Source organism: Alternaria incomplexa (genome assembly GCF_024043165.1).
Source record: "Alternaria incomplexa strain BMP 0042 chromosome Unknown scaffold_9, whole genome shotgun sequence".
NCBI classification, from domain to species: Eukaryota; Fungi; Ascomycota; class Dothideomycetes; order Pleosporales; family Pleosporaceae; genus Alternaria; species Alternaria incomplexa.
The window spans coordinates 758,336-784,028 of record NW_026249858.1 but is presented as its reverse complement, the minus strand read 5'-3'; the positions used below and the strand labels follow the sequence as shown (position 1 = coordinate 784,028).

The following is a 25,693-nucleotide window of genomic DNA, read 5'->3' as shown; positions in this document are numbered from 1 at the left end:
TGCGACGCGTAGTTGCTGGGACAATTTTCATAAGCCGCGTTATGTCCGTAGGGCGTAGTGGGGCTGGATCAGATAGGCAGGTCGTTGGATGGATCACGGGAAGTCGTGATATCACGAACGCGTTTCACAGATAACGAGGATGCAGCTGCAGAAAACGTCGAGTCGCTAATGTACAGAATAGACTGCAGTAACTATGATACTTCCGCAGACCGGACCATGCATAAACCGGGAATGAGGTATGGAGTGCACATTTCATAACGACTATCATTAATCGCAGCGATTTCATTGCAGTATACCGACAAATTAAGCGGGTTGGTATTTCCTCAGCTGTGATGAGATTAGCGAACAGTGCATAGACAGTTGGGAGGAAGGAGCGACTTACATCTAAACTCAAGTACTTGCTCGTCATCTTGCCTTGGTCCCGCATAACACCGACCAACGTCTCACTCTCCTGGAAGAAGCCTGCCTTCAAAGAGATAACAATGAATTGCATACCGGGGCTAGCATGCTCGCGCACATACTTAGCCACTCTGCTGACATTGACGTTGTCTAATGCGGCATCGACTTCATCGAGGACGAAGAACGGCGAAGGCTGGTAGCTGTGGATGGCAAATAGCAGAGCGAGCGCGGCAATCGTCTTCTCACCACCAGATAGATGCTCCATGTCGCGGAAACGCTTGAGCGGTGGCATGGCGTGGTATTTGAGACCTGCGAGGTACGGCTCCGAGCTGTCTTCCATGTCGAGATATGCTTGTCCTCCAAGCGGAAACTGTGGCGACTTGGTCAGGTCCTTGTAGGTACCACCGATGTTCTCGGAAATATGGTTGAAAGCCTTCATGAAGAGATCGTAGCGCTTGGTCTTGACTTCTTCGAAAGCCTTCTTTGCAGCAGCGGCGCGCTTGCGCGTCTCGGCGAATGCTTCGTCGACGGCTTTAAGACGCGCTTCTGTTGCAACGAGACGTTCAGCAGCGCGCATGTTGGGTGTAGCCTTGTTGATTTCGGTCTCGAGGTTCGTGATCACGTCGGACAACTTGGCTTCTGCAGCCTTGAGCAGATTGCCCGCTTGCGATTGCACGCGCTCATCTGGGTCGTCCTCCTGCGCGGCGTTAGTACAAATCATATAGACGTCGACTCTGGCACTTACACTCTCAAGTATCTCAACAACCTCCGTCTTCAGCTCGTCGTCGAGCTGTTCAAAGTCGACTTCGATGCCATAGTCATCCACCTCCGCGGCCTGTATCTGGGTCGAATCAGGGTCCTCGTCAATGTCCATAGCGTCTGCGTCCGCGTCGGGCCGCGGCATATCAGTCATGGGTAGGGACGTCAGCGGTTTAGAGTCTTCCGTGAGTGGAATCTTGATCTCGTTGACACGGCACTCCTTGAGCACATTGTAACGGTTTGTCGCGCTCGACTTGATCTTTGCATCCTCCTGGTCGACTTCCTTCAGCACATTCTTGACCTTTTCGTTACGCTGGTCTAGAGTGCGTCGTGCCTCCTTCACAGCGGCAACACGTTCAGCGAGTTTTTCTTCCAACCGCTGTCGTTGATCCTGCAGCGTTTCCAACTCAGCCTGAAGTACGTCACGGGCGCTTTGCAGCTCTTCCCGCTTGGCTTCGAGCTCAGTAATGTCAGCAGTCTTGCGCTTAATCTCCTCCTCGGCTTGCTTGAGACGTTCCTCAACACCTCGGGCCGATGAGTCGACCTGCTTCATCAGATATTGAAGTCTGCTGCGCTGTTTGCTGAACTCGAGACGCTTTTCTGCTGCTTCTTGCTGAACAGTACCCTGTTGAGCTTCGTAGTCGCGAATGGACTCGTAGCCGAGCCGTTGGCAGAACGCGGCGAAGACCTGGTCATTGACCTGATTCACCGTGTCTTGATAGGTTTGGAGTTCTTCCTCCCGGTTCTGCAGCCGTTGCGCTTGCTTCTCGTAGTTGGGCCGAACGCCCTTCAACTCGCTCTTGTGATGTGCTAGCTCCTTCTTGACGCTCTCAATGTTGCGACCAAGTGCCCGGGCTTCCTCTTCAGCTCGAGCAATTTGCTCTTGTAGGTCTAGCAACTCGACTTCGAGAGCCTGTTCCTGGGTGTACTGACGATCTTGCTTGGGAAGCGCGCGGAGCTCTTCTTCATATCTGTTCTTCTTGTCCAGAAGCGCCTGGTAGGACCGCTCATCCCATTGTTGCTCGCTTGAATCGTCGTCACGGTCAAGCTCACCACCCGTCTGTGTACCGCCTTTGCCGATTACACGACCGTCCAGGGTGACTGCCTTGACTTCGATGCGTCTTGTGTACCTGAGCTCTTTCGCGAGCTTCTCTGTGTTACAGATCATGGTGTTGCCACATGCCGCAGTCATAGCGCGCTCGTGCTTGGGCTCATAGTTGATACAGTCAATAGCAAGTCGCATGCCTTCGTGCATACCCTTCAGTTGGGGGTCTACCGCCTGAATCTGGATGGAGTCTAGTGGGTTGAAAGACATGACACCAATGCGTTCTGCCTTCAGGTATTCGATGCATGACTTGGCGGTGGTTTCGGTGTCGACAATGACGGTATCCATCTGGTGTCCGAGCACTCGTCCAATGGCCTTGCGGTATTTCTGCATCTTGGGGGTGATGAGATCCTTGTATCGGCCATGCACTTTCTCAGATCCAAAGCGAGTCTTCAAGCGATCGATAGTTCTGCGAGCCTCCTGTTGCTTCCTTGACTCTCGACGGCTGCCTTCGACGATGCTGAGTTGCTTCAGAACTTCCTGCAGCAACTGGTTCTTCTCGTAGTATTGCATCTCGATCTGCTTTCGGTCGGCGCGGAGTCTGTCAAGCTCCTGCTGTTTGGCGGCTCTTGCGCTTTTCAGATCCTTGACTTGCGTCTTGGAAGCCTTCAGGCGCTCCTCGAGCTGGCTGATGTCTGCATTCAGCCTCTCGACAGCCTTCTCGTGATTGTCGACGCTCTGCTGGAGGTTCTTGACATGGTCCCGGTCGGTCTCGACTTCGCGCTTGAGCTTGTCTATCTGCATTTGGTCTCCGTGGGTCCGCTTCGTAACGTCGCTGCGTAGCCGGCCGTATTCTTGGAGGTCCTGCTCGGAAAGCTCGCGGCCCTGGTTCTGGGCAGCCGCCTTGAAGTCATCCTCCCACTTCTTTTCGGCCTTTTGGACCAGATCGAGGTCCTTCTGGCATTTCTCGACAGCCTTCTTCTCAGCGTCGCGCTTCTTCCGGAGCTCGTCCAGTCTGCTCTCGTATTTACGGCGGGTCTCGTTGGAAAGGCGGATCTTCTCCTCGATAGGTGCGAGCTCGTTGGAGGCGTCCTCGATCTCCTTCTCCTTGGCCTTGGTGTTGCGGTCAGTCTTGGTCAGATCTCGCCTGATCTTGGCCTCGGCCTGCCTCTCCGCCTCGTGCCGCTGGTGGTACTTCTCGACGCTGCGCTTGTGCTCCTTGAGCTCTTCCTGGTGGCTGGCGATTTTGTTCCGCGCCTTCTCCATAATCTGCTGGTCCAGGTAGAGCTTCCATAGGTTCTTTGTGACAACAGCTTCGTCGCGCTCGGCGAGCTTCTTCTCGTATTCGTCGGCTTCGGCCTTTTGCTCCTGATATGTCTTGAGCTCTCCGTTGATGCCGCGACGCTCGTGCAGATGTTTCGCGTTGTCTTCGGTGGCGTTCTCGGACTCTTCCTTGAGGCGGTCGTATTCGGCCTTTTGCTCGAGACTGCCAGAGATGCGCTCGACCTGTAGTGTCAGCTGCTCGGGCGCGGTCGTCGCCAGCTTCTCCACGTCTCCCTGGAAGACGAGGAAATTCCGCGCTTTGACCAAGATGCTGTGCTCCTCCAGCGCCTCACCGTACTGCTTCTGGGTGACGATGCGGTTGTTGATTCGGTACTCGCTAGAGCCGGAGCTGGTGATGGCGCGCTGCCACTCGTGCGTCTGCTCAGCGTCGTCCTCGAAGACGGCCTTGACCCAGGCGTTCTGGGGATCGTTGCGCTGTGAGCTGGTTTGCGAGTCGCCGTTGTCCTGTGTGTCGCCATTGGACTGGCCGTTCGCGTCGCCATTCGCATCGCCGTCGGCTTCGGTTACGGTGCCATCGGCGTTGATTCTCGCTTCCTGGATGATCCTGCCGCGGTAGACCATGTCCTTCAACTTCTCGGATCGCAGATGGGACGACCGGACTCCCAGGACGAAGGAGATGGCGTCCATGCTGTTCGACTTGCCCGAGCCATTGGGACCGATGATGGAGGTGAAGTACGAGTCGCCGAAGAGGAGCGTGTGGCGTCCGCGGTACGACTTGAAGTCTGCGCATGTTTAGTCTGTGGATGCAAGCAATTGCGCGTCGGGGGGCCTACTGTAGATCTCGAGCCGCACGAGCTTTCCCATGATGGCGGTGGGGATGCGCGACACCTAAACTGGTGAGTGCGCGGTGGGAGGGTCGTGTTGGGCGGGTTTGGAGTCGCGGGGTGGGCTGCCCGTGATAATCGTCGTGTTGTCGCGCGTAGTCGCGTTGACGGCCAAAGCGCGCTAGTGGCTCGACGTGCATGGTGGCCCGCAGTGACGAAAGCGTGGCCGCACGCAGGGGAGCTCGACACCGGCCCTGCTTGTCTACCTACATTTTCCTATGTTCGCTGCAGTCTCGGGGAACCTGCGCCGTCTTTCTAAGCCCTCTGTCCACTTCGCCTCCCCTCGTGACCTCTTCGACCTCGCATGCCACGGGTGCCTGCGATGACGTTGTGAAGCTTGCCAATCACCAGCTTGCATTCACCCACGACCTCTGCCCCAGAAGCCCCCAAGTTCAGAGAGGAGCACGATTCTCGACCCCCGCACATCACTCGCCTTGTCATGAGAGCATAGGGTCTGACTAGATCTGATCTGAGCCGCCCCTTCCTACTGTACGCTCTGTTCTATGATATACCGCCTCTGCTCCGACCATGGACCGGGGGCACTCGCAGCGATATACAGCAGCTAACAGGCATGACGGCTGCAGGTTCACCCCCGCGTCCCTTCAAGAGACCCCTCCACCGCCGAACCCCCTCTAGCCTCGAAATCGTCCAAGAGGAACTGCCCACCATGGCGACCCCCGACGATGCAGGTATAGGCGGTATCCCCAAATCCAGGTCTGAACCGCAGCTGGGAGTCTCTGGGCTTTCGGCCCGTCCGACTCCAGGCGACTCTACGCTGCTGGATGAGCCTGTATCCTCCGCAAATCAACCACTGTCCACACCTGGTCTCTCCCGCTCTGCCTCTTTCTCCAACAGCTCCTACCACGATGACTCCGACGTCGAAGATGCCGCCTTCTTCCCGCCCGTCGAGAAGCTCACCATGTTCGACTTTGTCGAGAACCTCGCCCTGTCGCAGCGTATCGAGAAGATCCAGAGCTCCATCGCCTCCCAGACAGAGAAGATCAAGAACCAAGCCAAGAACCGGGGCATCACAAAAGACCGCGTTGTGGAAGAGTGGCGGCGAAGAGTGCCGTCGGAAGCAGAGCAGCTTGAGAAGTACAAGAGACGCATGCGCCATTCGGTCGATCGCCTGAACCGCCGCTGGAGCGAGTCGCTCACTGTCACTGCGCGCGAAAAGGCCTCGTTCATCGCCGCCGTCATGAACATCTTCGTCTCGGGATACCTCGTGGGCTGCCACCCTGACCTGTTCCCACACTGGTACACAGCTCAGTTGCTCTACTTCATGCCCATCCGCTTCATGACCTACCACAAGAAGGGCTACCACTACTTCCTGGCCGATCTGTGCTACTTCGTCAACATACTACTGGTTCTGAGTGTCTGGGTCTTCCCGCAGTCTAAGCGCCTGTTCATCGCGACATACTGCCTCTGCATGGGAAACAATGCCGTCGCTATTGTCATGTGGCGTAACTCGCTAGTCTTCCACAGCATGGACAAGGTCGTCAGGTAAGGAGCACATTCCTCTAACATCAACCACCTACTAATCTGCCTAGTCTCTTCATCCACATCATGCCCTGCGTCACTCTACACTGCCTTGTTCACCTGCTGCCCCCAGAATACCAGCAAGAGAAATATCCCGCCATCTACGATATCCGCCATTCGGATCCAACCTCGCCTCACCACTATAACCTACTGCAAATGATGGTCTGGGCTACTTGTCCATATGCTGTCTGGCAGGTCGCCTACCACCTGCTCATCACAGTACGTCGCCGCGATAAGATTGCCGCAGGCCGACCTACTAGCTTCACATGGTTGCGCAAGTCGTACGCCAAAACCTGGATCGGCAAGATAGTCCTCTCGCTGCCCGACTTCATGCAAGAGCCTGCCTTCATGTTCATCCAATACAGCTATGCTGTCGTCACCATGCTACCCTGCCCCATCTGGTTCTGGTACCGCTGGCCGAGTGGTTTGTTCCTCACCGTTGTCTTCATCTGGAGTGTCTACAACGGCGCAACCTTTTACATCGACGTCTTCGGCAACCGCTTCCAGAAGGAGCTGGAACAACTGAAGAAGGACATGGCAAAGTGGCAGGCGTCACCAGAAGGCGCTTTCACGCCCTTTACGCCAATGGAAGGAGGCAACGAGAAGCAATTAGGTTACATCCCTCCTCTCGAAGGCAGCACAAGCGTCAAGCCTGTGGACGGAGAGACAAGGGAGAGGAAGTAGCTTGCTAACAAGCGTTTTCATTAACAGATTCACGACGACCATGTAAATGCGCAAATCCTGTTTTACGAACTGTCTACACGATTCCAGAATGAGACGATCTAGGCGTTTGATTTGCTTCAACTAGTTTGCTTTCCGTACTTGCGTTTGAAGGCTGCATCCGCGCGCGTTTGATTTGTTGCATTGCCTAGACTGGTTGGTTGGTTGATATACCCCCTTTCCTTCGCTAAGTCTTGTCACTCTTCGTTATAGCTTACTTCTAATGCTCAAGTTTCTATATCATTCTTACAACTCGGTCTTTCTCAGCATCTCTATATACGCCATTGCTGTACAAACATTGTACCAAAATACATACTAACGACACAGTATCCATCTGCTTATACATACAGGATTACCGTGTCTTGTCCTATTATATCAGAGCTTGTCTCCTCCTTGACGGCCCAGGGTTCATATACGTCTCACCAGCCGTCATATCCTTGCTCGAAAGCTCGATCCGTTCATGCGCCTTCAGTCTTTGAGATACGTACAAAGTCCATTGCAATGGTCAAAGTCGCAATGGTGATACTCTTCCGCAGCGGGTGGAGGCGAAGGACGAGGCTCTTGCTCTCCACCCCTTGTTTCACCGCGGTGTCCACGCTGGTCTTCAAGTCGCCGAACTAGAGCTTGGAACGCATTCCAGGTCTCTTCTCGCCCCCGTCTCTCTCTCTCTCTACATCACTGCTCAATCCGAGTGCGTGCCGCCGCATGGTTCGCATAGTGTATTGGAATGCTTCTCGGATTTCTCGCGCCTGCTGGGTTGCTGCTATGGCGACTGCGGTTGCGGCTACGGCCTGCTCTGCGGCTTGGTCTGCGAGTTGTGCTTGAGCCTGAGCATACGCATAAGCCTGAGCGGCTATTGCAGCTTGTGCTTGAGCGTTCCGCGCAGCTTGTGCTTGGGCATGTGCTGCGTTTTGGGCTTCGGCTTCGGCTTCTCGTGTCTGTTTTTTCGCAATAGCGGCGTTGATGGTGTTGGTGGTGGCATCCTCGATGGAGGTTTGGAGGCGAGATGGTGATGGCATTTTCGGTGTGCTGGTATCTTGCTTTGTGTGGGTGAATGTTATTGGGTTGCGGTCCGAGAACATCTGCCACAGGAAGGATTTTCCATTATTTTATCTACTCGGGGAGTCGGAGATGCTGGTCACTACTTGAAGTCTACCGTTTCGGAAGTGGCTGACCTTTCTTTCACAGCACACGTTCTCCGCCTCTAAAAGCCTCGTTCACCAAACTTCCACTCGTATCCCACCGTATTTCACCTCCTCACCCTCGATTTCGACTCTCAATCTAGTGAAAGTACTTCCAAGTCACCCCCCTCGTGACCGCCCACCCCTTCTCCAGCGCCTCCACAACCTTCTCATCCAACGGTCCCTTCTCAAAGTCTTTGAGATTCATCTCCAACTGCTCCTTGCTACTCGCCCCGATGATAACCTTATCCCCAAACTCTTTCTTGAGCTGACTATGATGCATCATCCACCGAAGCGCCGTTTCACTCTCCGTCTGCCCTTCAGGTAATTCAGACCGCAGGCTCTCGATCGCATTGAAGAACTCGTCGTTCCAGTAGCGCGCGCGGTACATCTTGCCTTGCATACCTGTGAAACATTGATGTCAGCTCTAAATCACCCTCAATCCTTGTAGGATATAGATTGATGCGAGGTATCGACTTACGGTTCGCGTCAAACCGACTGCCAGCCTCCAGAGCATCATTCTGCGTCTCGCGCTTATACCGCGAGGTCAACCACCCGCCAGCCAACGGATTGAACGCGTAGAATGACATGTTGTATCTGCGCAGACAAGGGAGCAGTTCGTGTTCGATGCTGCGGTGGAGGGCGTTGTATACGCCCTGGTATACGCTCGGTAGCTGGTATCCGTTTGCTTTGCAAATCTCGCAGATTGCTGCGACTGTGGTGAATGGTTAGCAAGGTATCTGATATTGAGAAATGAGGGAGGGTTGGAAGGGAAGGGACAGGAAGCATGCATGAACTGAACTAAACATACCCTCCCAAGCCATGAAATTACTAACACCCCACCTCTTAAACCTCTTCGCTCCCCCCTCCTCAAACAACTCATGCACCGCCCTCGCCGTCTCCTCAAGCGGCACACTCCGATCCGGCGCATGCAGATACCACAGATCCACGCCTTCGGTTCCAAGCGCAGTAAGACTCTCCTCCAAACTCTTGCCCATATCCTCTTTCCTAGAGTGAGTCGGTGTGCGACTGAAAAGTCCATGGACGTTGGGGAAGAACTTGGTGTCCATTATGAGACCGCGCTTCTGCCAGAAAAGTTTGGCGAGGTATTCTTCGGATGTGCCGTCCTGGGTTTGTTAGTTCGGTGGGGAGAGGAGGGCGAGAGGGAATGAGTATGCGTACGCCATAGAAACGACTCGTGTCGACCTCGTTGTGGCCGTAGGATTGGAAGGTATCGAGGATAGCTGCGCAATCGTTTATATCCGAAGTGCGGACTTGTTCTTCGCCTTCGCGGCCGAAGGTCATGCAGCCGAAGACGATGTCGAGGGGGGTTTTGGATGACATGGTTGGTAAGATGGTCAAGTTTTCCGTTGAGGCGATCTCGATTCTGGGTACATGATATTTTGGATGTTTGGGTTACTTATACTTCTGGCAACAACGACATCATTACACATCTTCCATGTGGAGCTGTGGAGATAAGTGGTCATGATATGCAGGGTCTTGGCGGAGTTTGACGGAGTTAACGCGGGTTACAACTCGGGACTGGACGTAAGACTATACGATGTCGATCCTACGCCTTGTTTGCACGATAGGTTCAACACTTGATGATGGTTATCGTAGATGTAGGGCTTACTTGACGTTTTGGGACGCAATTAGTGTTGGGTAATCGACCGCGCGTTGAGGTCAAAGGTAGATTTTCGTGAACATGCTGACAAAAGATTGAGATGGAGAAGAACTAGGCATGTCGTAGTCGTTCACTTGTGGATATTAGATGTGGTATTGGTAAAGCTACACCAGCCATCAGGACACTAGTCACGGCCCACTCTTCGCTCTCCACCCCTCCCGTTACAAAGCTTGTTCCAAAGCTTACCGCGTCCCAGCATTAGTAGGATACTGATACGTAACCGGCTCACCCTTGATATCATTCTCCTCCCTCCACTGTAGCCGATCAATATCACTCACACCAGGACCCCTGTAAACACTCCCATAAAGCCCACTCGCCCAGTCCTTTCCAGGCCCCTCCTTCGTCTCTTTCGTCACCTTACGGCTATACCACTTTCCATATGCCAACAGATAATACAACCTAAAGCTCAAGAAAGCAAACTTGTCGCGCTCGAGATCAGCAGGGTACTGTGCACCGAGATCAACAGCGGCAGCGATACCGCTCATGACAGCGACTTCATGGGCGTTGATGAGTGTCCATGCTGCTGCGAAGCGAGTGTGTTTCCGTCCTTGGAGTAGCCACATCCATGGTACGACGAAGACGTAATGGGTCCAGGAGTGGCAGAGCTGGTGCCACCAGTCCTTGCGGATGATCTTGTCCTTGTTGATCTCGTCGATGCTCCATAAATGGCCGTCGCGCGCCTTGTTCAGGTAGATGGTCTGGAAAATGTGCTTGTCAAAGGGGACGTCCGGTGGGAATTGACTTTGGTAGTTTGTGCAGTCGAAGCACATTTCCAATTTTGATCGGTCTTGCGGGTACATCTTGATGTAGTACATGGGCTTGAAGTTCTTCTCGGCGTATTGGTTGCGGGCTGTCTGGTCGGCGCCGGAAAGCTCTTTGGCGGACTTTTCTGGATCGTAGAAGTTTTCGTAGTGCTTATGCATGTAGTCGCTGTCCCAGTGGGTCACGGTGATGTCGTCGGAGAATTTGGCGGAGCCGAGGACTTTCTTCTCGCGGAAGGAGGCGGTGGGTTCTAGGATACGCTTTGCCGTGTCGGCAAGTACGCAGAGAATGATTTCGTCATAGTGCTCTTCCTTTTCTTGCGCGTCCGCATCGGCGTTGTGCTCCTCATCATAGGGTACGTGGACACTGTTGGGATTGTGCGAGTCAGGCATGGGCGTGCGCTTGATCAACCTAACGGTAACACCAGTTTTGTCTCGCTTCACAACCCGAGTGATCTCCGTCGAAAGCCTGACATTGACACCTCTCTTGAGCAGATCCTGCCTCCAGCGCTCGTAGAACTCGCTGAACTTGGGGAAAACTACCATAGGCGGCAGGTTGCTAGCAATGCTTCGTTTGTCTACCGGATACCACATGCCGTACGTTGGACTAGTGCAGAGTCGTTCTAGGATGATGCTGGGTACATTTGGCGTCTCGTTTCCAGTTCCTAGGAAAAGTGCAATCATGGGCATGGCGACAGTGTTGGTGAACTCTTCGGAAAACCAGAACATCTTGAAAAGAATCTTGATCGGGATCAATGCGAAGAAAATCTCAAACCAACGGACAATCTTGATCATGGTATGAAACCTGCGTATCTCTTTTTGATGTCGTGCAAGAAGCTCGGTGGGGAAGACGTTGGTCCAGAAGATGTCGTCTTTGCCGAAGGAAACTTGGAGGTTGACCGGATCGGCGTGGTGGCCTTGTCTCGCGAACATTGTCATGGTATGGTGGAAGATGTAGCTTCCACCTTGCACACCTTGGTTCAGCCATTCGGCGCCGTGGCGCTCTTTGTCAACTCCAATGGAAAAAGCCTGGCCACCACAGTAATCTACTGCATCGATGAGGGTAACATCGAATTTGTCAGGGTGTTCGGAAAGATGGTGAGCACACGACATTCCTGCCTCAAATTAACAACGATGCATCTCAATACAGCGTTCAACATACCAGCCGCTCCAGCTCCCACAACCAGCACCTTCTTCTTTCCATCCTTGTTACCGCCTGCCATATTCGTGGTGGGCAGAATAGGCGTTCTGTCAGTTGAATGTGGCATCGAGGTAAAAGCTCAGCACTTATGCGACGCGCTGCAGGAGCGCAAGCTACTGCGGGCCTGTATTTGTCTGCAGCTGTCACGACATCAACCTCGAACAAATGCGTCATGAAATCTCAAAGCGGCATGGTCCGATCTTGACTGGCTGCGGCTATCGGTCGATCGTGCATCGCCAAGCGCTCACCAAACTTCAACACCACGCTAGATGATGATGTCATCCAAATTTGCGAATTAATTCATGACGGCAATATAGGTATCTTGGTGCAATTTCCCTAGTTCCCAACGCGTGACCTCGTGTCTATAGCGTGTGCATTCCTTTTAGCGCCCTGTCTGTCCAATCGTCCACCACGTCGCCTGTCTGATCGCCCGTGTTTTCAGAACGCGACGGAGGATCCATAATGGGGAATGACCCTGGATGTGTCGCCTGACTCAGATCGAAGAAGTCTAATCCCAAATCGGCCGTCGCGTCTGTATACCAATCATTCCCTATATCGAGTATGTCGGCATTATCCGTTCTTTCCTCGGCCCCCATGTCTACCACACTGTCCAGATGCCCCTCCTCTGGCACATCCGGTACTGTTGGCGAATCGTTATCCTGAGTAACACCAGTTATTGTGGCGAATTGCAGCGCAATCCGGCCAAGGGTCTTGTACGTAGGTGCGAGCTTCTGCATCCCGCGGACCTGGTCAAGTACAGTGCGCACCGTCGCTTTACGTTCGACGTCTCTCGGTGAATCTGCTTGGCCCTTGGGACGCGCAAGAAAATCTGCACACACGATCAAGACAGCGTGGAATACGAAGAAGAAGTCCAGCCAGGAGTAACCGATAATCTCGAATATCCCCAGCTCGATGCCGATGGTGATGCATTGGAGGCTTTTGTGTACTGATTCAACACAGTCCTCCGCCAGGATTAGGGTTGTAGACCAGTCTTCTGAAATTGGGGGCGCCTTGTTCTCCAGGAAGCAGACGTTGCTCTCTACCTTTTGTATGAGAAAGTCTCGGGAGATGACACAACGCGTGTAGTAATAGTAGACGTGCAGCAATAATGTCATTGCTTTCAGATCCGGGTGCCCTGACATGTCTTCTATTGACATGTGCTGAGGTATTTTTGCGAAGAAGTTGTCGCACTCCCGAAGTAGGGCCATGGCGACAGCGATGGTCGGGGACCGTTCCTCGGCAGAAGTTTTGTCGAAATAGGCACGTTGTCGAATGCGGTACGATGTGGACACTAGGTCGGAACAGAGATTCATGAACGCTGCGTTGATGCGCGTTTGCTCTAGCATTGGTGCGTCTGGGACTTTCATCGACATCTCTCGATCGTCAATCACTGTTGGGCGGCCCAATATGCCGCACAGTGTCTTTTCGAATATGTAGAGCGACCACCAGACTTGTCGGCGCGTATTGCATTCGATGGGTTCGAATTGGACGTTCGTGCTGTCTCGATGCATTCCCATGGTAATGGCCTGATATGTGTTAGCAGAGCATGGGTGTCCTGTAAAGCATATAACGTACCATACGTGCAGCAAGACCTATCAGTAACCACGAGCTGCTCTTCTGCCCGATATTATGGTGATGCATGTTGAGAAGAACGAGCGCTTGGACATTGTCCAGACGAGTCGATGTCAGAAGCGTCCGAAAGTAGGTTTTGGCGAAGGCGAGAAACTTGTGGCGAAGTACATTCATTTGGTCGACATCATCTGCTTTTGATTTCTGGCAGCCAAACGACAACACCAAGGCCAACGAAACTAGCCACCCCATATCCTTGCACTCTTCGAACAACTGCGTCTTCCGTGAGTACGTAGCCTCCAGCCGGATCTGAAACGTGGTTCTATTGAAAAGGGGAAAGTACACATGTATGTGATCGAAGTAGACTGCTACTAGAGCGTCGGCGATATGCTTTGCGGGTATCAGATCACCAATAGTATCTAGACGTGATGAGTGATCATGATGTTGCGACGGATCGTTTGATGCCTCCCACTCTGTCCTAGATCTCTTGCGGCTGCCATGGCTAGAACCTGGACGCTGACTGTAGGATGGTGGAGCGAATTCATCTTCAGACGGATTCGTGCTGCTGCGTTTGAGAGCTGAGCCCGATCGGCTCGAGGGGTTTGAGGTGAATGATCGGAGGCCAGGAAAGTCGGCGCCTGATACGGCCTTCCATCGGGACGCGAGGGTGCGGATAGTCGATGCAAGTCGGAAACTACTCGACGGCCCGAAATAATGTGAGGCACCACGATTCGTACGAATGATCTCGTCAGTCTGGGAAGATACTTGTTGCGTTATGGGCTGACGAAGACGTTCTTTGCTTGTAGACAAGGCAGTAGTGCGCCGAGCAGAGTGCAGGGGATACGTGGTAGTGTGCGAGCCCAAGTAGGCAGACTGAACAACTGGCGATGGCTGCAATGAGTGTTGCTGTTGTTGTTGCTGTTCCAGCGAGGAAGTCTGTCTATCGCTACTGCTACTGCTGAAGATGTCTGCGGGAGTAAAGTCGTCGCTCGCGGGCATAGCAATGTTCCTAGTCGTGGCGATCTTGAACAGGGTCTCTGTGTCCTGAACATTCTCATCCGGAAAGAGGCCTTTGACTAGCGACTCAAGGGCTCTGTAGCGTAAGCTGAGGGTCTCCACACTGCCATAGACCCTCTGTTTACGTGGAAGCTTCGATTCACACACCACGCCATTTGCCTTGCAGTCCGCACATGGCACCTCGGCATTTTCGCGTATGCACCGTGCCCGTCGGATTTTGCAGCGGTCGCAGCTCACGAGGGCTCGCTTTCGTGATGACCCTGATTTGGCCGGGCGTTCGGCCATGGCTTCGACTTCGTCGCGAACAAGACCGGAAAGTGTAGCGGGCGTATTGACGCGCTCGAGATTGTGGAGTTCCGAGATGCGAAGATCGTATGATCACGTCGTCGCGCCCGCTGACAGCAGACCGTGGCCCTCATGCCGCCGACCAGGCCATCGGAGTTGCTTCCGTACCAAAGTTAACGCGCGTCACAATAAGGTTTACTGAGCGCGACCCAACTGGAAGGATCTGCTTTCGTGCTTATTAGAACTATCCCCTCATGCGCTCATTATTTATGCCGTGGTCTTGCCCGACCTCACTGCGCTAGTCTAGATACAGTGGAATCCCGTATACAACTGCAGCAGCCCCGTTCAGGTACTTCAGGTAGCAGGCCTTTCTCGCATCTCGCACTGCCTCGTCTAATCCAACGCCTTTCTGCGACACCCGACCCGTGTTCGAACGATCATCCACCAATTTGGCAGACTTCTTTCCCTTCTTTGCACTGTCTACGCTTCTTGCAATCTCTACTTCCTCGGCCAATTGCGTAACTCGACCCTTGCCCTTCGCCTTCTTCGCGGGCGTTTTCGCGGGCGTTTTGGATGGTGGCGTATCTTCCTGTGCCTCAGGCCATAGTCCCCATAGTTCGCCCGCTTTGACGGCAAAACGATCGCAATCCTTGTCAGTGACATCCCACAGCATGCCAAGTACTGCTGGTGCGCCCGCAGTAAGATATGCCGCAAGCATACCCGAAGGCTCGAAAATGCCGTTTTCAGTGAGATGTACAGACGAACAACCGAAGAGAAGAGTGGTCGCACAGCCAGGTTTTCTGTCCCCTTCATCTTGCTCGCCGGGATAGAGACGTCGCACTGATTTTGACTTGACGTACTGTGCACCGCTGCCGTGACCGAAATACAGTACCAAATCCTTCTCACGCAGTGCATCTTCGAATTCCTTCTCGGACGGTGCGCGGTTGGCGATATGGTTCCAGGGGCCTGCAAGCTCGTCTAGATGCGGTTTGATGGTTTTCGAAGTATGGGACAAGTCTCCGGATGGATTCAGCATGCTTGTACCTCCCGTACTTGTGGCTATGTAATGTCCCGGAGCAGCGTCCTGCTGAGCTGTGGAGGACCGTGCGGAAATTATTCTTTCGCGAAGGGCAGCAAGGGAAGGTAGTCGCGAGATTGAAAGCGGCTCCAGGCAAGGTAGCGACTCCCAGGGGAACGCATGCAAGTTGTTGTCTAAGATGAGTATCGTGTGACGAGAACCAGCGTCAAGCTTGTGGGACGCGCTGTGATAGGCGCGTAGTGCTTCATACGTCTCCACGACCATGGCATCGAAATCGAGCTCGTCATAGGCATTGCGCTCGCCGTTGAACTGGAGGATGTCCACAACGAAGTATATGAGATCCATGAGCGCTTCGTCCAAGTCAAGATCCTCATTGGTAGCGTCGCCCAGCCCAATGAACAACTCCAGTACCCGTGTATCCAAGACTGGCCGCTTTTGAGTGCTCTTCTTCTTACGGGAAGGCAGGTGCTCGTTGAGTATGTCTTCCAAAGCCTTTCGGAATTTAGCTAGGAGAGCTGGCTGACGCTCATGCTGAGAGAAGATGCCCTTGAAGCCACCCAGCCAGATATTTTCCATGTTGATAAGAAGCTCACGAAGTCGGGTGTCCAGAGCTTCGCGTTCAGCCCACCACTGGTGTCTTGCTTCCCTCGAGGTCATGTCCTTGGCAGATCGCGTACTGAAATCACTGAGCTCAATGATCTCATCGAAATCTCTCTTGCCGTCCTCAAACGAGAACTCTTCCTCGTCCATCTCGCGCGAAGCGTGGCGAGCCAACGGTAGGCGCAATACGAAAGGAGACAAGCCACGCTCAAACCGGGTGATGAACAGCTCATCGCGGGCCTCACTAAGTGCCAGAGATACTGCAGACCAAGTTTCCGGAATGATGTCAACATACTCCTTCTGAAAGCTGGACACTGAGCTGAAGGCGAAATGCGATGAATCAGCCGCTGGCCATCGCAGGCAGTCATCGCGCGACAGTTGTTGCTTCTCTGCCTCTGTTGACTCTTGCACAAGGCGCAAGGCGTTAACTTTAGGGAGCTCTGAGTGTTGTCAGTATAATGTTTGCCATGTGCTGCGTCTTACATACCACTCATGTAGGCTGCGTATAATGGGTGGAGGGAGCCCGGTAGCTCGGATCCAGAAACGGCGGACATCAAAACGGTGACATGGCCTAGCGCCATGGAGGTTTGGCGGAACAGGTGATTAGATCCATTGGTAGCACACAGGCTGTGTGCTTCGACCAGTCGTTCACGTGCTTCGCGAAGCGTATCCATGAAGTCCACCTTGGCTTGCTTCTTCGCTCGACCAGTCTTAGTAGTTGCTGAAGATCCCACAGTTGCCTTCTTGGTGATGATTGCGTCCGAGAGTCTTCGTTCCTTGAGACCAAACGCAGGAAAAGCGATGGTCGATTCTGGCAGAGTGTTCACCGTGAAGTCTTCGGCAATCTGCTTCGCACTTTGTGCGAGCTTTGCTTTGAAGATAGCCCACATGTGCGACACCTCTTGGCTCAGCCCGGTCTGAAGCTGCTCTGCCTCATCAAGAATGCTCAGGGCTTTATCGAGATCATCGTGAAGAAGGCTAGCAAGGACAGCTCGGTCTCTCATGCTCGCCTGAAAAGCGCACAACGCAGAACACTTTTCGGCGATACTGGAAGCTTCGGGTACTACGGCCTTCCCTATTTGACGCTTAGTCGTTGTGACGGCCTTTGCAGTTGCCCCTGTGGCCTTGGTCCGAGCACCGGCGGTTGTTCTCGCAGCCGATTTTGGTGCAGCTTTGGCAGCGGGTTTACGGCCTCTGGTGGCTGGCTTCGTCTTGACACTCTCCGTAGTCTCTAGAGTCATAGAAGAGACCTGATCAGCAAGCGCATCGACAGAGGGTGACGAAGTCTCCAACGTCTTGATGTACGAGGGTGAGCTTAGCTCCTGGAGAAGCTTCTCCATGAGGTCATAAGACTGGATTTCTTGCTCGTATTGACCGTTCCAGTGATGCATCCTGGCTACAGCTGAATGGTAACCTGCAGTAGACAAGCATTTGCGGGATGTATCGGGGCTCAGAGCATTGAGAATTGTCTCAGCCTTGTCGGGTCTACCGCTCTGGGCCCAACAGTCAGCGCGCCAACTAGCGTTGTCCGTGATGAGAGTTGCGGATCCTGTAGCCATAGCGACCTTTTCAGCCTGTTCAGCGACATGGATAGCTTCGTGTAACAGACCTTGATGGGCGAAGATCTGAGACTGTTGCATCAAGGCTCGGTACAACGCGGGAACCAAGGACCAGAAGTCAGGCCCGTTGAGAGCATCATGCGTTACAGACATGACAAGAGGCGCAATAGGTTCCTTGCTGTCCACGGTTGTCATTTTCTTCGCATTGGCCCGTGATTCGAGGGCTGCCCAAATGCGACGATTGACTGTGACGCACTGCCTTGCATGCTGAGCCGCTGCCTTGTATGAGCCAGTAGCTGAGGCGAGAAGCGACTGAACATAGGACGCAGCCGCCACGATCTTGTTGAACCGTAATCTACCGGAGAGGGTTGTCGTTGACTTTGCGAGATCCATGAATTGTCGATCGTTGAGCGCAAGAGATTGTGCGTTCGTCATAGTAGTCAGACTGTCCAGTGTTAGTATAGTTCCGTCAAGATAAGACACTGCTCCACATACCATTTGGTGGTATTTCCGATACCCACAAGGTACTCGGCATACGCCATATGCCATTGCAATCTGACCTCTACGGAGGGACCATGGCGTTCGATCAACGCCTCAGCCTTGGCCAAGGATAAACCCGCCTTGCCGGTGTAACCAAGGTGGAGGAACTGCAGACCGAGGGCACACAGCGTCGTGATTAGCTCGGATGCATCAGAGTCGTTCCGTAGCTCTAAAACCTTGACCAAAAAATGCAGGAGTGGTAGAACAGCGTACTCCTCTCCTTTCGCGTTGAGGAATTCAAGACATGCTTGGAGGTCTTGCAACCAGGTCTCCGTATTGTCGACCCGATCTGTGAGTGCTTCCCATGAGGACGTAGAGCTGATGAGAGACTCCCACGCCGCAAAGCACTGCTTGAAGGTTTCTGTGGGAGGAGAAGCCTGCTGCATCAAGGTCTTGAGATCACGATGCGCTTTTAGATGGGCTTCATAGTGCTTAAGTCCTACGTCTTCACTACTTGCTGTCCGCACACTGTTGTCGTCTGTGGCATCAAGTGTAATCAGGTGCTGAGGCAAGATCTGCAGGTCCTGTTGGGAGAGTTGAAGAAGTGTGACAGAGAGCCTCAGATGTCGGATCGGAAAGGTTCCTGATACGTAAAGCTGTTGCAGTCGTTCCACAAGGGCACATATCGATTTGTTGAGGTTGGAGTCCCACTGTCGATTCTTGGACAACGTTCGTAGGTAGAGACCAAGCTGTAACTCCAAGATGGCTCCTCTCGTTCCAGGTTCCAAATCTTCCTGGTCGTAGAAGGCTAGCTCATCTGGTTCTTGGGGTCCAAATCTAATGAATGAGTGATGGAGCGTTTTCAAAACCCGGACGAGAGCGTCGAAGGATCCCTCAGTGCTGAAAATCTTGTGCAGGGATGATGTAGATGTCTTCTTGGAAAGTTGCTGCAATGCATCGACGGTGAGATGATTTCTCATACACTCTTGGAAGGCGTTGCGAGAACGGTCGATGTGGTTCAGATCCTGCAATGCTTCGCCCAGGTGCTCTAACTTCATTGGAATAAGCCCACTTTCTCGCTCGGATGGCGACCGGGATTGCAAAAGATCAATCGAACGCTGCATGGCTACAACAAGGGCTTCGGGATTGCACCGCGCTCTCCGCAGTTGTGAATATAGAGACCAGTATGCATTTGACAGTTTGATCAGGTACGCGCCGACGAGAGAAGTGTTCTCCTCTGCCGGAAGCGTACCACGCTCGATCTCTTCATCAAATCGGCGTACGATATGTGAGCATTCCTGAAGAATGGTATCAAGCTCTTGCCATTGGTCTTGCGTCTTTATCGTTCGCTTGCAACATGCCATTAGAGAGTCAACAGTACTCTTCGCACATTTCCAGGCCAGGCTAATTCTTTCAGAGTGTCGGTTTTGCGATTTCGTGTCTGGTTTACTCGACGATGCAGTACCGAGAAATCTGGCAAAGAAATGCACGCTTGTTGCAATAATTGGTACCGCATGATGTTCGATCGAATTTCTTTCAGACCTTTCTGTGGTTTTCGACGTACTCGCAATGATTAATCGTGTGGCAGCGCGTCGCAGAGAATTCACTTCCGCAAATAAGGTTTCCAGATCGGACACAGATCCACCTAAGCCTCCTTGCAAAACATCAAGTGCAGTGGCAATGGTTTCCTCCAGGTCCGACTTCTTTTCGCCTTTCACAAACGCTTCAAGATTAATGATAGCGACCCGTATCGCTCTCGTCGTTTGCTTTGCTGCGGATGCATCAAGGCTCGAAGCCTCTTTTAACGACCCTAGCCACCGGAGGGCCTGATCAGACAAGCCTGCAGCTTGAGCGAGAGAAGAAAGAGTCTTGTTCGCAGCGGCCGGTGTAGTGGAATCAGTCGGGAGCCCTTCCAGGTCGATGTACAAGGTTTCCGCGAGTTTAAACTTCTTGCTGGGCGTGAGTTTTGATCTGCGAGCGAAAGCAACCAAGCATTTTGTAAACGGTTCTAAGAGTTCCCGATCAACGTTGCCTTGATGCTTGGCCAGGTCCCACCACTTTTTCCGGGTGCTGAAGGCCAAATGTTGTAGAAGAAGTACGGTCTCCGCAGATGGTTGTAAATTGTTAGAGTCTTCTGCGCTCGATATACTCGGGCAAAGGGAGAGAATCGTCTGCGCCAGGGACTCCAATTGTCTCGCCGCCTTCGCTTGGCCGTTCGATGTCTTCGCAGTGTGCCAGAGCAGATTTATAGGTGACGAGGGGTTGGTCATTTTCAGATATTCCCATGTGGCTTCGATAGTCCGGGGCCTCTTGAGCTTCGCAATAATGCGCAATGTGTATATCTGGAAGTTCGCTACCAACGGCACAGCAGGGCTCTTCGGGTCGATCGTCGCAAAGTCGAGAAGTAACGCAATGCTCTCCTTCTCTGCAGTCCCCGGCTGCGGTAGGCCAGACTTGGGCTCCTCTTTTGCCGGATCCTGGCCAAGATATTTATCCAGTTTCTTCTTCAGTCCTCTGAGCTCCTTGACTGCCATGTTGTCTAGGCCCAGCGCGACAAGCTTGCTGATAAGCACGAGCACGCCGTTCTCGTACTGCAATTCTTGTGAGTCCTTGCCCAGTACTCTCTGTGCCTCTGTTGTACCCAAGTATGCAAATGCCGTTCTTGCGCACTCTGCTGTTGCGAGAAGGCCAGGGTCTGGGCCTGGTGCGAGGAAGGACGAATACGACGACGACCGACGCGGGGCACGTTTTTGCGGCGAGTTATTGAGCTGAGAGACGGATCGTTCTCGAAGGGGTTTCTGGGATACGGAAGAGCTCGTCGTATGGCCGAGTCGCGGTCTAGCCGGCTTGCGCGCATCTTCGGCGTTCGTTGGCTTCGATTTGGTAGGGGGGCGAGCAGCGACTGCGGGCAGTGGGTTCTTCAGCGTATCGGCGAGTGTCTGGAGCGTCGTATTGGCAACTTCAGTCGCTAGTACGTATTTCTCCTTTGGCGCAAGCGTCGCGTTCTTCTGCTTGGTGATATCCGCCGTCGCTGTAGCTGTTGCTGTCGCGCCTCTCCGCCGTGCCGTAGCCTGCACCTTTACTCGGACATTCTCCTTTTGCGGTGCATCCTCCTCCTTACCGGACAGTAAGTCCTGGAGCGCCGTCACCGTGGTGTTTGTGCATGTCGTAGTCGACCGTAAGTCTGCCTTGATTCGGTCGATGCGCGTGCGCGTCGTCTCGTTTTTGGTTGCCATTTCGGATGGCTTGGCGGGATGGGTCTCAGGCGCAAAATTTCAAAAGGCTCGTAGATTATACATTATTAAGAAGACGGGTGCGCTGGTAGGTATGGTGTCGTTCAGTGTCGTCGCGCACGTCACCCAAAGACCGCGGCCAAACAACTCGAAAACACGCTACCGCATCTGGCTAGCGTTGGGCCCCTTCAGCCCTATTCTTGAGAAGGCGCGACCGTTGAGCCGCAAGACCCCTTGGGATTCTGTCCATGAGCCCGTCTAACTCTCGCAGTGCGCAAAGTTTCTCCATCACCAACTTCATCTCCTAGGTACAATGTTGTTGCGAAAACCCGTCGCTACCTCGACAGACGTTGGCTTCCGAGCAACCCGTGCAAGATGCGGCGTCAACCACACCCGCATATGGGCAAAAGCCAATATTATGCGAATCGTCAAGCAGAACATTGGCTCATTTCGCACAGCGCATGTTGACGTCGGGCGACCGTCGTAGGAATCTAGGCGATAACACTTCCAGCAACGACCTCAAGGGAGCGGCGTGCATGCGCTATTGGTAAGTCACGAGAATGACTCTCAGTGTTGGATCGATGATCAAGAGCCCACTTCAAGCTCTAGCCAGAGATTGTACGAGCACAGACTGCGACAGACTTAAGATAAGTCTCAATACCTACTGCCAACAGCATGTATTGGCTATAGTGACATGTCAACATCTTCACACCGATGCTTGCACAGTTCCAGCCTGTCGGTAGTATTGTATTGAACATCCGACCAGTCAGTCGGTCGTGGATGAGATAGGGATATACGTATTGAGGTCATGATCGACTTCGCGTAGACGGATATTTGTTTCCACCCCAGCGGAATCACGCCACAGCAATGCAGACTGTGCGCCGTTGAACTACGTCTCCCTGACTGAACCTTATTCCAACTATATCACTCGACGTTTGATATAGCTGTTGCACAAGATGTAACAGTGTGGGGGATGGGTTCTCGTCGTTTGTTGGTGGGGCATCTGTAGTTTGTTCAATTGGTGCTTAGCAACGTTGGAACACTCTGACTCATACGTACCTCCGTAGCGAGCTCCTGTGGCCTCCGCTATCTGGAAACAGCGCCAAAGCTTTAGTAGCAACAGGGCGTAGTTGTAACAACTAGTGGTGAGCAGACTCTTGTTGAAACCTTGGCCGCGTCTTGTTGCTCTACACTGGCTTACGTGGGATTTGTATGCAAGGGAAGTCACTACACGAGCATGCTCCCTGCGAGAAGAAAGAGCCAAGGTCCAGGCAAGCGAGTCGGTGGTGATGGAGGTATGATGCAGCAGATACGAAGAAGGAACCTGTATCTCACGCTCATCTCCGGACTGCCACGGCGCTATGTAGTAGTAGGATCGTGCCTAAAGAGACCTTGGCTTGGTCCTTGGTCTTGAGGCCGAGGCCTCTAAGCTAGCCTGGCTTCTCGCTACTCCGTCGTTGCATGGAAGTAGCAAAACGGTGTTTGTGACCATCGGGTATCGAGTAATGAGTAGTAGCGCCATCGATCACAGACGGTTGACCGGATCTGGGGTAACGGAGAACAAATAGATCATCGCTAAAACGACTTGGCTTGCGCGCCTCTTGTGTTCGTTTCCTACGAGTCCGGACAGTTAGCAGACGTCCGTCTAACACTTTCAGGTTTAGGGGATTCAGACAACCGGGCTGCTGCTCGGCAGTATGTGTAAATGTTAACGATTAGTAAACGACGCCTAAGCGACACGGTTTCTTACACTGTCCTCATATCTGGGTGCATCACGGCTATAAGCAGGCCACTTGGCGCCATGCCAGATCTTGAGCCATGGCCGTTGTATCTTGCTGTCTTCAAGGTGGCTTGCAGATACGAGAGATCCTTCAAGGAAAGATTGGCTGACCGGCTAATGTTGTGCTACCTGTTGGAGGCTGGAACTTCTTCGGCTCACCAATCTCTACCAGGCCACACCTATGATCAAATGGAGGATTCAAGTTGACGTGTGTAGGCTCTTCGCATCCCTTCCAAGGTTCCAAGGTTTCAAGATTTGCTGACAGTTCAACGCAGTCAGCTCTTCCGTTCGCGTATCGAAGCCGCGGTCCTGTTCGGCGACGGGCGCGGAGTCGCTTCACAAACTATAATTGCCATTGATATAGCCTTTATGTCGGCGCGATTGGTGTGCCAGACGGGATGTGTTGCAGATTTCCAGGTATCGCGCATCGTTCCACGATGTACTAGGTCCAAAGAGGTAGACGGCCCCGCCGTTGTTCGGCTTGCGGGGTAAACTCAAGTCCTGCTGGTACGTCCCGTGTACCTCAAGGCTCCTCGCCCAGGTGGTCTCGACGCTGCTTATATTAAATGGTACCGGTCCTACGGGCCATCTCCAGGGCTGCATCGAGCGCGGGTAGAGAGTGGAACTCGGTCGTGTGTCCAAGTACGCTCTCTACCGTCATGCGTTTCCTTGGTACGGAGAAGCCAAGTCTGGGGTATTATGAATTGACACTGTTAGTACCTTTGCAGACCCTGTTGTAAGTACTCAGACGCGCTGCATAGCATCCCGAGAACCCGTCCAATTATGGAGCCCTGCCGTCCTCAACATTTAGACGCCTTGGTAGTGGAAGGAGAATGCATCAGCTGTAGACTACATACGCCACTCATACGATGATGACGGAGCTACTCTGCACCCGGGTAGCGGTTCTCATGCGTACGAGCTTCCTGCAGGAACGCTGTTTCACTACCGCAAAACAATTGCACGTGGCGATCGAGTAGGACATGTATGAACCTGTCTATCGTCCTCCAACAATAGATGATCGTTCCGTGGCGCAGCATAACGCCGGAAACTTCTGGAACGCGTCAAGACGGTCCACGTAACAGCACGCTTGCTTTTCTGACCAACAGGGCGGTACATTCTGGCGCGTCAGAATTGCAAGTTTTGATTGCGGATGAGTATGCATGCGGACGCAACTCAGCGCTTCGACCGCCTCGGCCTGCAAGCCTGGTATTCGGGATGGCGCAAGTAGTTCTCATGTCTCCCGTCGTCCGTGATGGTACGAACCACGGTAGTTGCTGCCCGGTGGTAATCTAGAGGCGGCAGTCAGCATCCGCGCGACTCGTGGGCTCAGCGAACGCATTTTGAATAACGGTGTGTCAAATGAACCCACCGGCAGCGCGAAGAGATATGCCAGTTCGGCCCGCGCAACGAATGCCAAGGGGTGAACAATTCTCCAACAATCAACCCCCTGGCTAAGAGCCGCCTAGACCGCAAACGGTTAGTGGTAGTGTGCCTGGCATCGCATCCTCCACAGTCGCCTAATTGCCCAGCCAGACCCTCCCCCGCAACTGAGCACGGCAAAAGAAGACGCCAATGTCGCATTCGACTCAGCGGAGGTTGGACGACTCGTCGAAAAGGAATCCGGACCGCACAAGCTGCGGCGCAGTTGGCAGAGGCAAACGCCTCATCAAAGACCAACCATGGCGTTCACGCAACAAATTGCGCAAAACTATGCGAATACGCATCAGCACGGCGAGACCGCGGATGGCACCGCTTTGTGGCACTGCAAATCTTTGTCGCATTCGGCCTCTTCGCAGGCATCGCTGACCCTGAAGACCATTCGGAGGCAAAACAGGGGCGTGCTCCACGTGGTGGCGGCGCATTGTTGTTGTTCTTTTCCGTCCTTTGCCGCTTGAAACTCACACGCGACAACATTTTGGTATCTGCACAGCGAAGCTTACTCGTCGCTGACAAGGAGCACCCAGCCTGTCTACGCTCAAGCAGTGGAGTCGCCCGGCGGGCCCGAGTACGACATGTCTCTCGAGTCGTCTCCCTGTATCAGAGGGGCACCTGAAGCCAATATTGGGCGTCCGCTCGGCTGGCAATACACTCGCTGATTGACAGGGGACGGAAGCTACCTGGATGCAATGGCCCATGTCAAACTTACTCTCATCAACCCTGCAACTGTAGCGTGCTGAGAAGCTTAGCGATCGTCTAGGACCCGTCCACGCCGTCCAACATGCCGCGTCTGGGGCACCTGCATTTCCGTTTGGCCCGGTAAAGAAGTCAGTTGGACGATCTCCTTCCTTTCATGTGTTCGGTCCATATCAGGGCACACTGCTCCACCCAGACTAGCTGTTGGCATCTATTGACATTATTTCCTATATCCTTCGCACATGCCTTAAGCTGTGGATCTTTCTCGCGGAGAATACCTTTAGTGTTGACTCCTCCTTTATGCATACAACAAAGCCAAGCACCATCCCACCTGACCTACTCAACCTGTCTGACCGTTCGACAACGTCCTGTCACACAGTAGCCTGCTTATTGGCGCTCGACAAATCGTGGGGCGGTCACTGGATCTTACAAGGCACGAGACCGAAATTGCTTCGTTGCAGGCGCGATTCGACGATTTGTTGCTTGCCGGCCATGGTCTCTTGATGAGCTGAGAACAGAACTACGTCCGATCATCTTATCG

At 53.3% G+C, this 25,693-nt stretch overlaps 5 protein-coding genes across 5 annotated transcripts; 1 reads left to right on the top strand and 4 right to left on the bottom strand.

Annotated features, from left to right (window-relative positions):
• Nucleotides 1-303: 303 nt before the first annotated feature.
• Nucleotides 304-4,351, bottom strand: J4E90_006620 (uncharacterized protein; the record flags this gene model as incomplete). Its single annotated transcript, XM_051436165.1, has 4 exons — nt 304-327; nt 383-1,096; nt 1,145-4,269; nt 4,321-4,351. The coding sequence occupies 4 exons, from the start codon at nt 4,349-4,351 to the stop codon at nt 304-306; spliced, it is 3,894 nt and encodes a 1,297-aa protein (XP_051289959.1).
• A 591-nt stretch (nt 4,352-4,942) lies between these two features.
• J4E90_006619 (uncharacterized protein) lies at nt 4,943-6,594 on the top strand (the record flags this gene model as incomplete). Its single annotated transcript, XM_051436164.1, has 2 exons — nt 4,943-5,874; nt 5,922-6,594. 2 exons carry the CDS (start codon nt 4,943-4,945, stop codon nt 6,592-6,594), a joined length of 1,605 nt encoding a protein of 534 aa, XP_051289958.1.
• A 1,317-nt stretch (nt 6,595-7,911) lies between these two features.
• On the bottom strand, nt 7,912-9,155 carry J4E90_006618 (uncharacterized protein; the record flags this gene model as incomplete). Its single annotated transcript, XM_051436163.1, has 4 exons — nt 7,912-8,216; nt 8,293-8,526; nt 8,623-8,938; nt 8,994-9,155. 4 exons carry the CDS (start codon nt 9,153-9,155, stop codon nt 7,912-7,914), a joined length of 1,017 nt encoding a protein of 338 aa, XP_051289957.1.
• A 522-nt stretch (nt 9,156-9,677) lies between these two features.
• On the bottom strand, nt 9,678-11,479 carry J4E90_006617 (uncharacterized protein; the record flags this gene model as incomplete). Its single annotated transcript, XM_051436162.1, has 2 exons — nt 9,678-11,371; nt 11,419-11,479. The coding sequence occupies 2 exons, from the start codon at nt 11,477-11,479 to the stop codon at nt 9,678-9,680; spliced, it is 1,755 nt and encodes a 584-aa protein (XP_051289956.1).
• Nucleotides 11,480-14,626: 3,147 nt separating this feature from the next.
• J4E90_006616 (uncharacterized protein) lies at nt 14,627-21,242 on the bottom strand (the record flags this gene model as incomplete). Its single annotated transcript, XM_051436161.1, has 3 exons — nt 14,627-16,407; nt 16,455-17,971; nt 18,022-21,242. The coding sequence occupies 3 exons, from the start codon at nt 21,240-21,242 to the stop codon at nt 14,627-14,629; spliced, it is 6,519 nt and encodes a 2,172-aa protein (XP_051289955.1).
• Nucleotides 21,243-25,693: the final 4,451 nt, after the last annotated feature.